The sequence below is a fragment of the Mytilus galloprovincialis genome, chromosome 1 (genome assembly GCF_965363235.1).
Source record: "Mytilus galloprovincialis chromosome 1, xbMytGall1.hap1.1, whole genome shotgun sequence".
Taxonomy (NCBI): domain Eukaryota; kingdom Metazoa; phylum Mollusca; class Bivalvia; order Mytilida; family Mytilidae; genus Mytilus; species Mytilus galloprovincialis.
In genome coordinates, this window is record NC_134838.1 from 72,615,208 (window position 1) to 72,629,524 (window position 14,317).

General features: G+C 30.7%; 1 protein-coding gene across 1 annotated transcript; it reads left to right on the forward strand.

The window, feature by feature from the left end:
- The first annotated feature begins 2,727 nt into the window (after positions 1–2,727).
- Positions 2,728–10,274, forward strand: LOC143083091 (receptor-type tyrosine-protein phosphatase epsilon-like). Its single transcript, XM_076259305.1, has 7 exons — positions 2,728–2,823; positions 4,373–4,446; positions 4,732–4,857; positions 5,542–5,652; positions 6,352–6,500; positions 7,395–7,530; positions 8,763–10,274. Exons 1-7 carry the CDS (start codon positions 2,778–2,780, stop codon positions 8,832–8,834), a joined length of 714 nt encoding a protein of 237 aa, XP_076115420.1. The 5' UTR covers positions 2,728–2,777; the 3' UTR covers positions 8,835–10,274.
- The last annotated feature ends 4,043 nt before the right edge of the window (positions 10,275–14,317 follow it).

A 14,317-nucleotide genomic window follows, 5' to 3' on the forward strand; every position in this document is an offset into this window, starting at 1 on the left:
CCTTGTCAATATATTGACATGATTTGAGTGATTCAGTTGTCGTGACACTATTCTTAAATATTCTTGTTATCATACTTAAGGCGATTGAAAATTAATGAATTAAGGCAGACGTATAATAGTCTTTTTGAACCCTTTTTGCATTCATGCTTCTTGGATTCCTTATAAATGTTATCTTCGACGTAATAGAAAATATTATGAACGAAAGGTGTTCACAGAACTTTATTCTGTCTTATCATGACAAAAACGAACGGCAATATGTTATGCAAGTCACTTATTTTGTGTTTGATGGTTATCTAAAAGGAAAAAGTTGAAACACACATTTTTTTTTGCGCTATGCCATTGGAATATACACTTGCAACAACATTCCACTTGCAAATATACAGTTTTCATAGTTTGAACACTATAAAGTGTGAGTCGTAAACTGAGTGTATGATGGAAATTAATCTAACTTAACTTATCATTATGTGTTACCACTTACTGATAATAGATTTTAGAAATTGAAGTATTTTATATTGATATTCTTCTTTTTGGATTGTATAATGGTTTAATTATTTAATTTAGAGTATGGTATCTACAACAGGTCATCATGATTTTATTAATGACTTTTAATCGATGTACAAAGGTATAAATAAATGGCAGTACAATTTTAAATCAGCTCTTTTTACAAAACTAATAATGTTCACACTTTTGTATTAGTGGTTCGGTAATCAGTTTCGTATAATATATATATTCCTTGTTATACAGGAACAATTTGAGACTATATTTGCAGCACTGCTAGAATTGTTTACAATACCAGATACATCTATTCCAAAGAAAGAATTCTGTAAATATATCGCGGATCAAGAACTTACAACATTACCGAAAATCCAGAAAGTGTACAAACGAGAATTTCAGGTAAGGCGACAAATCAATACAAAATTCATAAGCAACCTTTTTTGATATTCAAAAGTACTTTTAAAGACATATATTTTCGTAAAATCAGTTGTCATCAATAAATAAGGAAATTTTTGATGCCTTTAAAAAAGATAACAAAATTGATAAATATCTTCAAGTGAAAGTAAATAAAATTTGAAGGACAAATAATCATACCGATTTATTAGAAAACACTCAGACACATATAAACGTGTAACATGAGGTCAAATATATAATACAATATATGAAAACATCATGACAGAAGAACGATTAAACATAGTTAAATCAATATATACAGCTCATTAGAACCAAACAGTGTGAATGATTATAAAGAAAAAGATATACAACATATATGGATCGATATGACATAAATTAAAGAAAAACATTAACTTTTCTGATGAACAATGATAGCTTTTTGTATAGTGCAGTTTTGCAATAAGAGAGTAAACCTTCAAACTTGATAATGCTCGGGTGAGCTGTGTAGTACATAGGTATTTACTTGTTTCTTAATAAAACAACATTTTCCTTTTTACATATAAAGATAATATGGAATTCATCTCCAATACCATTTGTACATAAGTTACATGTTCTTTCTCCCCTTGGGATATTGAACCAACGACCAGTTTCTATAGGTAAATGTAAATTAGATGTACGCAGTTTGGTTAAACACGTTCGATTAAAGTCACTAAGTCTCAATAGGTAATTTTCCAAACAAAACTGTTTTTTTTTGAATATCGAAAAAAAGAGGCCACGGGAGAAGTTTGTTTTTTGTAAACTATCTTTACTCTCTGCTAAGATAACTGTGTCATCAGCATATACTACAATGAAAATTTCATAAAAAGTATGTAATTCACTTTCAAGTTTCTCTTTAATTAATTCTAAGGGCAGTCCATCTAGCTGACAAAAGTAGTCTTCAAGATCATTTAAAAAGATCGAGAAGAGAAAAGGCGATACATTCTCCCCTGTCTAACCCTGTCATACCGAAAGCAAAGCAAATGTAATAGAAAGCGATATGATATGTACCATATATTCTTTGGCAAAGCACATGTTTGAGTCCTCTCAGTATTACCATTGACATAAACAGAAAAACATTAATAAAAGCAAAGGTTAATACCAATATCATATGCGGCACCTTTTTTAATGCGCAAAATGCACATTTAGACAATACATGACTCTGCAGTGATCCTCGGAGTCAACATATTCGAAAACCTAAAATGTTTTTAAAAGTTCATGAGCTGATAAAACACAAAAGGACATAATTTATAACTTAAGCTACGTAATCATAGCTCTGTATAAGGAAGATACTTAGATATTTATCAAAGGTACCAGGATTATAATTTAGTACGCCAGACGCGCGTTTCGTCTACAAAAGACTCATCAGTGACGCTCATATCAAAATATTTACAAAGTTGAAGAGCATTGATGATCCAAAATTCCAAAACGTTGTGGTTAGTACGGCTAAGGAAATTATAGATTGTTTGTTAATTTAAAATATGTTCCAAAATTTTGTAACAGCAAAATCAAATAAAATTATACCAACATTTTCATGTCATAATACTTGTAACTAAACTGGTAATACCTTCAAAGACACAAAGGCTACCACCAGCGGTATATACTCAGTTACTGTCGTAAAAATAGCATAAATGGTAATAATTGTACTGCACAAGATGCGCATTACAACGATGCACGCATATAACTTAAATATTGCACCGGCATTAAACAATCAATTATTCTTCTCAGATAACAAGAACAGGGATTTTATTGATGGTTTATTTCAAAGGGATATTTAATATAATTTTATTTTGAATTAGACACTAGAAAATCTCAGGCCATTGTATGATGCGTCGAATTTCACGGCTGCAAACATGACAGAAAATATATCCAAAAATTTGGTAAAGAATGTTCTTCCACGTAAGTACATACAATGTATATGTGAGTTCTATTTAATAATACTTGTGAACTATATCTGCCTAAAATTAGCCAATCGTATACAAAACATGTTCAATTTCGATATCATGGGTTATTCAAAACCATTGCAACATCTTAATATATTGGTGTCTTTTTTAAATGACTTCGGTATAATTTTTTTCGTATGCATTGCTTCTTACTTCACACTTTGGCAATATCAAGACTTATAAGAAAAATACAAATGTATCGCTTTTTGGATATCAATTAAGTTTTTCACTAGGCCTAAAATATTGTTTCTGTCCCTATGATCGAAAATAAAACCAATCTGCGAATTTCGACGTTCTTCAGATACATGTATAACCTTAACTTTCCTAATAAATAAATATGTAGATTTCAAATATTCGACACTGTACATGACAGTTGTCCAAATAAAAAATAACGAACTGCTAAATAACAGGCTTCAAACTACTACATGTACTAAACAGCATTCAAAAAATTGCGAAATATTACAAAGAATTAACATAGCTAACAACTTGGATGAATTCGGTTTATCGCGAAGGTAAAATTTTCCTTGTCCTCTGTGGCATCCATCGTGTCATTTCAGGTAAAAATAGGAAATTTAGAACATCTGAGATGTCAAAATTACGGAAAAGATGATTGTGTTTTGTATATGACTTGTAAAACCTATTCGTGTGACAAATATATTTCATACTAGCTACTAAACTATGATGCGTCTGTAAAACTTTTCAATTGCTGATCAAATATATACTGTTTGGAACCCTTGGTTAGATAGATGCCTGTTACAATGTGAGGCAGTAACTCTCTATCTTTGAAATCATTATAGGAAACACAAACCCGTACTTAAACACCCTGTGATTTGTTATGGCAAATTTGTGTATTCTTGTCTTTCAGGTTTACGGTTTTGCATGTGATTTGTCTGTATACCTTTTAGGGTGTTTCTTATATATATGTTACATATAGGTTTATTTTTGAAGCAATTAAGATTATAACACATTGTTGACTGCTGTACCCCTTTTTTGACATTTTCACCTATTATTTCTTTTTGTTTAGTTCACTTATCTTAGTCAATATAATGGAATTTAATTCAATTGTCATGCACATGAGAGGTTTAGCTGAACCTAAAACCAGGTTTTACCCATCATTTTCTACATAAGAAAATGTATGTACAAAGTCAGGAATATGACAGTTGTTATCAATTTTTTTATGTGTTTGTGCTTAAAATTTAAATTTTGACATTTGATTACAGACTTTGAAAATACCGTTTTGAATTTTCCTGTCTGAACATCTCAGTTTTATAAAGTAGTTAAAGAATAACTTAAGATTTGGTATTTTTCTTGCGATACCTGATTCTTAGTTTGCAAGGAAATCCATATTTTTGAGAATTAAATGCATCTAACTTTATTGAAGTAACCCCTTTAAATTCCATATACGGTCTTGTTTCGGCTCTTTTTGAAAGAGGTCGTGTGTATGATCAGATCTTCATTAATCAATTATTCCTTTTTCAAATATAATACATTTAATTTTATTGTAGATGACAATTTCCGACCATACCTTATGTCATATGGAAAAACAAGAACTGATTACATTAACGCAGTGATAATACCAGTAAGTGTTTTTGTTATCAGTTCATTCGAAAGTATGGAGATATTGAAATAAACAAATACTGGCAGCTTGGATACAAAATTCCATGTGTATTCATTCTTGGATTTAGGCTTCCCCCACCAAAAGAAAATACCACAAAATAGCACAATAGCGTTGAAAGTGGCGTTAATCAATCAATCAATGTTTCCTTCTGCACACATTTTCTCTGTGTTATTAAAGCGAAACCGGATCTTTTTCTAACAATTGTTTGGGTTTTTTTTAATTCACATGATTTTTATTTATTTTCAGGGATATAGAGAGAAAAGTAAATTCTTTGTAACACAATGTCCTATGAAAGGCACTGTTGTAGATTTCTGGACATTGATATATGACCATAATTCCAGAATCATTGTGCTATTGGACCAAGTTAACAAAGTGAGTTTGTCGTACATTTATTCATAGTGAAAATATCCTGTCTATTTTTAACATGTTTAAGTAAGGTACATATACATATCTACGATTTAAGCAAGACCAGATACTATATATCGCTAATTGCCAAAAAATTACTTAGATATCTATAACAGTGATGGCAACAACTATGTTGTACTTTTTTAATCTTAAAAACATAATGTTTATTCCTTTTATTTTGACATCCCTTCCTATGACAAATCAGCGAATTTGTACTTGTCATAAGCAATAAGTAAAGGAGTCGACACTGCTTACCCTCTATTCCTCGACTTATTTCCCCCTCTGGTTATGGTGTGGTTTGTTAGATGACCTCAGTTGGATTTGATGTTCATATCACTCTCCATTGATATTTCTCTTTTTTGGTCTTACAAATGAATACGTCTTTAAATATCAAGATATTGTCCTTTTGTTAGGAATTTTTTGCCATTGTTTGTCGGTTTTAGAAGATAAAAATGCGTATGGCAGCAATCTTATTGTCATCGTTTAATTTTTCTAATTCAATACATAAAAAGTACCAGACAGCAGTTCTGATATTGTTTATTGTTTTATCAGGACTATATATTTATATGAAATTGGTATCTACATATTCATATTGTTCATTGCTTGGGATCTTTCATTAAATCATACTTTTGTACTTTTGTTTCATATAAGAACGCAAACTTATGGTTAGGAAAGTCGGAAATGCTAGTAGTGGATGACTTCAGCATAATGCAAGAGGAAGAGAATAATGTGGATGAGCTGCAGATTGCTTTGGAGTATAAGGTAAACGATAATGATTCTGTACATTTGGAATGAAAACGCTGTTATAAGAGCAACTGTCTAAATTGAAATGAATAAATATAGAAATCGTTAAAAAAGATTAGATAGTCAGTTTGTTTCAGAATTTTCGTTTGATATCAAAGAACGGATGTGTGGTCAGTTTGACCTTTGAAACAACTGGCTACGGTAGACCAAATCACGGGAATTTTATAGCTAGTTCTTTTTTTCAAGTTTAAGTTATAATGCATTAATACCTGAACTATTTTAAACCACACCTTTTTTAATATTTTTAATCTTTAATAATTTCTTATCTATCTAAGGAATCAATCAAATTGCAATTAAATCATTTTATAATTTATAGTTCACTCTGAATACTTCTTCAACTTGGTATGATTCTAACTACATTTTTGGGATTTGAATTTCGGTAAACTGTTTTAATTACATTTACCGGTTTTTCAGAAGTGGTACATCAATTTTGAAATTAAAAAAGAAGAACAAATGCATTAGTGAACCATAGAAACTCTAAACGAGCGACATAGTTTGAGTCGATAAAGTTACAATCGTACGTGCGTAACAGGTATATACTTTTTTGTCATTATTTCATTGGTTCGTTTACCTTTCCTCACGAAAGAGGAGTGTACACCTATTATTTTACGACACTTTTTACTATGATAATGTTATAATTATTTTCTCCTTTTCAAGAAACAACAGAATAAACGAATAATAAAGGTTTTTACGACAAGTGACTGGCAAGGTACCGCACTACCCGTAACAAAGCTGATGGTGGATCTACTAAAAAGTGTGGTTAGTTGTTGGAACTCACAGAAATGTCCGATTACTGTCGTATGCAGGTACCCACATACGATTATCAGAATATACTCAAACCCAAAACTATATTTTATATTTGGTCAATTTCACTTTTTTCATTCTACCGTCACTGATGAGTCTTTTGTCAGCGAAACGTGTTCCTGGCGTACAAAATTTAAACCCAGGTATCTATGATGAGTTTATCCACAATAGTGTTTTATAATGAATGAAAGTGTTATACACACTCTTTAAATCTTATTACAAGACAAATCATACATGAACCTAAAATAAAAACCAAATTGTGTGTCGATGTAATACTCATCTGTGATATGAAACGATACAAAAGTACAATGTTTCAATGAGACGGAACCAGTAATAATGTCACATGTGGAATTAAAGACAATTTTGAATGTATTAAATAAGCTAGTAAACGAAGATTATGCAACGACTGCCAATTATATGATAACAAATTTAGAACTTGTAAATGATACCTGCAGTTGTCCTTCTTTTTTAAACCAATGAATATGTTTTGTAAGTTATGAATATACTTCTGTCAGACAAAAAATAATTCATATTGTAGTATAAATTATAATTGTCGATAATTCATTTTAATATTATACTCTTAATTGTAATTTCGGTGATTCCATTCTCTTGTGTTGCTTACATTTGCGGCACTCGATATTATATCATTCACTACATGTACTTTTTTTTACATATTTCAAATAAACTAGACATGAAGACAGTTATAACACAGCAGTTATCCTATAAGAAGAAAAATAAGTCAATGTTTACAAGTAGTAAAGAATATTCAAACTGAACGTACGTGATTTTGGACGATTTGTTATTATTCGTTAAAAAAAACACCGAAATCACTCTTAATTCAAGAACATCTTTTCTTTTTATCAAATCATTTATTACATTACATTCTATCATTTTAGAGACGGATGCACCAAAAGTGGGTTGTTTGTTGCACTTTATCTTATTTTTGATAAAATGAAAATAGATGAGGAGATCGATATATTTCAAGTAGTAAGAAATATTCAGACTAGACGTCCAGAATTCTTGAAAAACTGTGTAAGTATATGGTCTACAATGTATAATACAACATTAAATGTTCCTACTGTTGCCCTTTAGCTTTACATATTTAAAAAAATACACGTAGTACAGTCAAATTTCAATATCTGTGTTGACCTAACATTTATTACGTATATCTTGTGTATGGTACCTTCAATGTTAGGGGTGATATACATTTAGTTATTGCATTGTTTGACCGTTCATTCTTTCGCCATTTCGTCTGTGTGTACAAATCTAATGGTTTAAGTACAAAGAGACTGAGTATGCCTTGCTTGATTGAATTTGAACTGATACAGACTAGAGAAAAATAAAGAAAGAGCCCTATCGATAGTTTGGGGTCAACAGATTAAAATTAATGTTCTTTGTTATTTAACATATAATTTTATCGAAAATAATTTCTAGCTGTTTCCATATGTAAATTAAATTCAAAATTGTCCAGATGAAAGATATAGTGAGGAGTGAGGGAAATACCCTTAGTTATTTTGGGGTATATCATGTATAATGGTTAATGAATGTCACGATAAGATATTTATTTAAAAATATCGAATTGGAGATCTGAATTTTCGTTTGGTGGTCAGAAAGACATTCATAAACATAATCAAGTGAAGAGAAAGACTTCTATCGATTTTAAAGTCGATGATCATGGTTCAAGATCAGTGTCGATTTACATTGGTTGAAGAAGAAAATTTTTGGAAAAACAGTTTTTTCATATCGAATATATTGAAACGTTAAAATAGATAAAATAGAAATATCGGAAACCCATGTAAATTCGAAAAGGAGATATCCATACAAACTGACAACATCGAATGTTGGACGTTAGAAGCTAATAGAACAAATGAAAAACAAGGTCTTAGTCACGACTTGATTTAGGCGTCCGTCTAATGCAATAGCCAACAGGTCAAAGCTCATGATCACAGTTACTTCCAAATATTTCAGTTTGGAAAAGGCTGGTTTAATTGATATATAGATTGTGGACATCCAAAAACATTACATATGTAAGCATATGATATCGAAAACAAAATGTTTTTTTAAGTAAATGACTGTACAGCTCATTGACGAAAATCGATTTAGAATGAAAATTACATTCTAATGAAACTAACATGGTGTTACTACATGTACTACGAATAAAATTTTAAGAACAAGTTTCTAATTGTTTCTTTACTTTGGGTTGAAGATCGCTGTAACTTGCATTTCTGTTCGATTTCTTTTGACATTCATTCGTTTGTTTACAGGATCAGTATGAATATATCTACAAGTGTGTCAACGAACTAGTGGAAGAAGAAACTATGTATGCAAATACTTAATTACGCATGATTTTCATCAGCTATGGAAGCGTTTCAATGAATATACTGTTTTAACTATTGTTAACAATTTTGAGTAAAGTGTTTGTTGTCGTATATATCATATGAATATTAGATGATTGCATCCATATCGTGATAAATGAGAAAATTTATAATTTATACAACTAAAAAACAAAAGTTCATGAGTGAATTACCTACTAGGCATATTCAATGTTGTAAAAAACTTATCTTTATAAAAAAAAAATTGTCATATGACGTGCTCAGAAGTAAACAACGGTATTTTGTAAAACAGTATTTAAAATAAGTTTTTTTAGGCTGAAAACAAGTATTAGGTTACTTTCATCCAACATATCTTTAAACAATGATCCGAAAATAAAATGAAAAATCTATCCTTGTATGTCAAATTTTAACAATCAGTCTATTTTGGGATGACTAAGTGGGTCCGTTTTTTTCGTTGACAGTTTTTGGTAACATATGTTTTTGGTTTGGTTTTTTTTTTCTATCCATGTGCATATTTTAGCTGCAACGCTCATTTGATATTGAATAACCAGCTAGCTGTTTCAATTATTTTTTATAAATATTTTACGATGTATCTTTCACTGTAGTTCCAGTCGTTTTGTTTTCTACGATGTTGTCTATTAAACTACATGTCTGTATTATTAATCATGTTTTACCAATTCCGAATGGGCTGTTAGGAGTTCGGATTCCTTATTTATTATTGGTGGCACGGTAGTATTTCCTGGCCCATAAGGGATAATAATAGCCTATTTAGAATTTTCATCACTTTCTACATTCACAGTTAACTGAAGTACTTTCATTTTACTATTCAGAAATGAATTTGAATGTGCATCATGACAGTTTACTTTTTTTGTTATTTCTACTTACCGTTCTATCTATTATGGAACTCTCATGCGGAACGATATCAGTCATAGGATCGATAACTTTTTCCATGCAGTTCAAATTGTTTATGAAGTGTAAATAGGTTTTGTCGTTTCTCTATCTTTCCCTGGACCTATTAAGATATCAATAAGAATATTGGTATTTAAAAAGGTCCAAAATAGAACTTTCCCAATGTCAAAGGAAGAAATGTTTAACAAAAATACAATTTAATGTTCACAGGCAATAGGGTTAGTTTCTGAAAGTTGTAAGTACTATTTAGAAAGAAAAAAACAAAAAGCTTATTCTTTCGTTTTAGCTACAAAAAGGAATCAAACTGATTGTTTTTACCATTATGAGTATTTTATATTCATTTCATTAATAGCGTGATAAAGGAACGTTAAATCAAATTTAATTTGTGAATTAGTATCACAATACTATAAAACACTTTGTTTACATCTGATGCACTTTTGTGTGACAAGTTTCATGTGTATTACCTTTACTATTTTACAATGTAATCTTGTGTATACCATATGTATTTTTGACAAAAATTAAACATTATCTTTGCTCGTAGAATTTACTTATGTGGATAATGCAATTACTATAAATGATGTGTTTATTTTCTATAAAACTTCAAAACAACTCGTAATTAGTTTTATACGTCCGATGCGTTTTCCTGGATTAACCTTTATTATAAAATATCATGACGGAATATTTGATATTCAAAAATGGATAAGAACCGAACCAGTTTATGAGCTATATATATATGACCAAAAATCACATTACCAATAGCCAAATCAATATAAATTGAACTGTGTCTGTGTCCGTTGAAAAATGCTAGGTGAGTCGCTTTCAGTGTCACTTTCACTTTTCTCTGATTCCTGTATACTAAATACAAAATAAAGTTTGTTTCACTCTGATTCTAAAAATATATGTATTCTTGGTAATTATTTGTAAAATCTAGGCACAGATAGTAACACCCGGTTAACATAAGGTTTCCGTGAACTTTTACCTTGATTGCAATGACAAGGTAAAAAAAACAAGTTAATTAATATCTAATGAATAAAAAGAGAGATCTGATCATCAATTGAATTTTATTGTTTTCAATCATTATGACGTGAAAATGATTTTTCAACACTTGTGTAATATTTCCTTTAATCTAAATTTCCTCAATTAATTGCATTTTATTTGTATATTCATATTTATAATATATCATGACATAGTTGTTAAAATCCTAAATCGCACAAATATGGATTCCAAGTATACAGATTTAAGTAAAAACTGTGACAAGAAAATTATAGAACCAGAAAAGGTACATACGTAGTTCTCCTAAACTATAGAAATCAAAAAAGCCCGGGTGGAGTTGCGTACAGCATGCGAGTCATTCGTGGAGAAATAATTGATTTCGAAATAATTTCAATTCAGAACTTACAACATGGACATTTTAATATTCAAATTACCAAAAAGAAATTTCGAGAAAAATATTCAATCGGAAATTCTCAAATAACAAAATCAAAAGCTCAAACACATCAAACACATCAAACGGATTATAACCATTGTAATATTCCTGACTTGGTACAGGCGACTTCTTATGTAAACCTGGTTTAAAGCTACCTAAATCTCTCATTTGTATGACATTCGCATAAAATTCCATTATATTGAAAACGATGTGAGAACAAACAGACAATTTAAAACATAAAATCAAAAACTGTCCGGGTTTGATATTTGGTTAAAGGTAAATATAATTATTGACCAAAGAAGCTCTATCAAAATCAATACATTTACAAAATATGCAATACTTTTCCATGAATATGTTCCGTAATAGGTTCAAAAAATCAAATCAACTTGTTTTGATACAAAAACACTATGATTTATATTAACAATTTTTTTTTAAATTTATTTCACCTGCCTACATCCTTTAAACATATATCAAGAAGTAAAATCTTTTAAAACCCTTGATTACCCCCCTTGAATTATTATCAAAATGTTTAGTCGTATCGATTATCGATAATGATAAAGCACTTTTCTTATGAAAGGTAAGTTTGTTAATATCAAATTGATACAGAGGCGTTCTGAAGTAAGGTTTGAATTTAGATTTCTTTTTTATTAATATAGAGTTTTGCGTGTCATTTCCATGTTTTTAGTAACAAAATCATAGCTTCAAGTGTTTTTTTACATATAGAATTTAAAGAAGGTTTTTGAATCCTGCTCTCCCTGCTTTTTCATATCACAAAGCTTTTTGGTTGTTGTGTTCATTAATTTTTGTTCTCAATTTTGTTCCAAGATTCTCGTCGCAAATCAATTGATTTGAAACTAATTGAAGATTTCTCTAATATAGAAAAGGAATCTACTAAAGTATAGTGTTATTTGTGTTGGCTCCGAAACACACTACTTATTTTGTTGTGCCTGGTACGTTTTATTAGACATGTTACGAAAAGGTATATTCACGACGCTGAGGTTGACAAATTACACTTTAAATGTGGGGACTGCGTCAAAACAGAAAAGAGATTACCTGTGTACACCTGTGTTTTCATTGAATGTTATTTGAAAACTGCATTGATGTTTTTGGAGGCAATTCCGTATGGAACGAATATTCAATAACATTTGTACCTTAAGAACTGTAAGAAATAGATTCCATTATATTTTTCAAGAAACTCTAATGCAAACAAACGTGAATATATATATGTAACGGTCATTTTTATATACATGTGTAGTTATGAAAAACAAACAAAGAAATGTATGTCTTTTGATCCATATCTAAAGGGGTCTGTTTTAAAACACCTAAACACGATTGTTATACAATTTAAACTTGAAACATGTTGCATTCTAGTTTAGAAAAATTACTCCCGGTCACATAGCTTCGAGGGCATGTATATTTTCCTTTATTACCTTCCAACTTTGTCTTAATTTAAACAGTTTCATCTCAATTTGTATTTTCTTTATAAGGGATTTGTGATTGATTGATTGTTGGTTGCTTAACGTCCAGTGGCAAATATGCAATGCATGTTCAGAACGATTAAAGGTTTGTGTAAAATATGACTCACTATTCACCGGGTGAACATCCCTGCCGCAGAGTTTCAAAAGCATCACATAATGACTTTGCATTTACACCTTAACACTACCTTATGCAGATATTTTGTACTTTATAAATTCCTGGAACGTCTTGTGGAAATTCGCCAATCGTTTCATTAGAAAATGACAATAGGAAAATTAACACTGATGACCGATGGGTCTTTACTCAATTTAAGCTAACAATGCTAGGGTTTTCCTAACAAAGTTATTATGGCGTTTTTATAGATGTGTACATATTACTACTCTACGGAGGTACCAGGTTTTTTTTCAGGGAGAGGGAGGGGGCTAAGAAAAAATTTGAAAAAGGCATCAACTAAGAGCTTAACCACGAGTAGATAGAAGAAAATTTAAAAAAAAAAAAAAAAAAAAAAAATTGCGTATATCAGAGTGTCGGGTATATGTCGAAGACGCTATAAGGCCCTTAAAAACTTTCAGAGTCATTGGAAGCTTATGGAGACACCCGAGAGACAGTGGAGCGACAGATTGAAATTTTTCAGGAACTGTATTACTACAATAAAAACTAATGTCTAACTGGCTTACTATGTATATATTATCAATCTAGAATCGAATGAACTTGTATAATTCTAAGCCCCTTTTTCTAGCACACCCACTCCTGCACGCGTACAACTTTCATGCCTTATGATAGCCAGCAATGATATCACAAAAGCAACTGTCATAATATAAGAATGCTACTTGATGATGTTCTACATATACATATGATTTGAATTAACCAAGACGCACATGATTTAAATTTTATCTATTATCTATGTTTTGACACCGTCCCCAAATTTAAAGTGTAATTTGTCAACCTCAGCGGCGAGAATATACCTTTTCGTAACATGTCTATTGAGAAACATTTAACCAACTACGATCGATGTGAAAAGTTTTTTTTTTTAAATCGCCAGAATCAAAAGGAACTATATCACCAATAAAATCCGTCATGATTAAAATTTGCCAAAGGAAGAACGAGTTACAACATAAGTTACAGTTATATATATATTTAATTAAAGATTAAAATAGTTCAAGAAATATTGTGTGGAATAAAACAGGCTGCATATGGTAACGATTTTGCTCATTGTTGAAGGTTGTACGGGTACCTTTAGATGCTAATACCAACGTTGTTTTGACAGTTCAGTTGTCTCATAGGCAATCAGTCCGCAACTCCTTAATACTAAATAATTCAAGAAATCTTATGTGGAATCAAATAAATCGGCCGCAGGGGGAAAAACAGTAAACGAGGTCTGACAAGACGATACAAACCGCCGGCATTTTTAATATTGGCAAGTAGGTGTTCTTCTGGTAACAGAAGTAACAAAAGTTCCTCTAAGGAAAATTAGAGTGAACGAGGAGCACGACCCCACACTGACGCTAGGCCATAACTCGAAAAACGCTTCCTCGGTACTCGGTTGATAAAATTAAAAACTGGTAACAGTGATGAACCGGCCGTTCTGGTAAACAAGAGAAAGCCGTTTATAAAAAACACAACTTCCCTGTGGTACCACAGTAGAATATTTTAACATATAGTCTAACGTAGAATT

Coding starts and splice junctions, on each gene's coding strand:
- LOC143083091 (XM_076259305.1), top strand. CDS start 2,778: ATGACAGAAAATATATCCAAAAATTTGGTAAAGAATGTTCTTCCAC. Junction 4,858..5,541: donor TATTGGACCAAGTTAACAAA/GTGAGTTTGTCG, acceptor GTTTCATATAAG/AACGCAAACTTATGGTTAGG. Junction 7,531..8,762: donor CAGAATTCTTGAAAAACTGT/GTAAGTATATGG, acceptor GTTTGTTTACAG/GATCAGTATGAATATATCTA.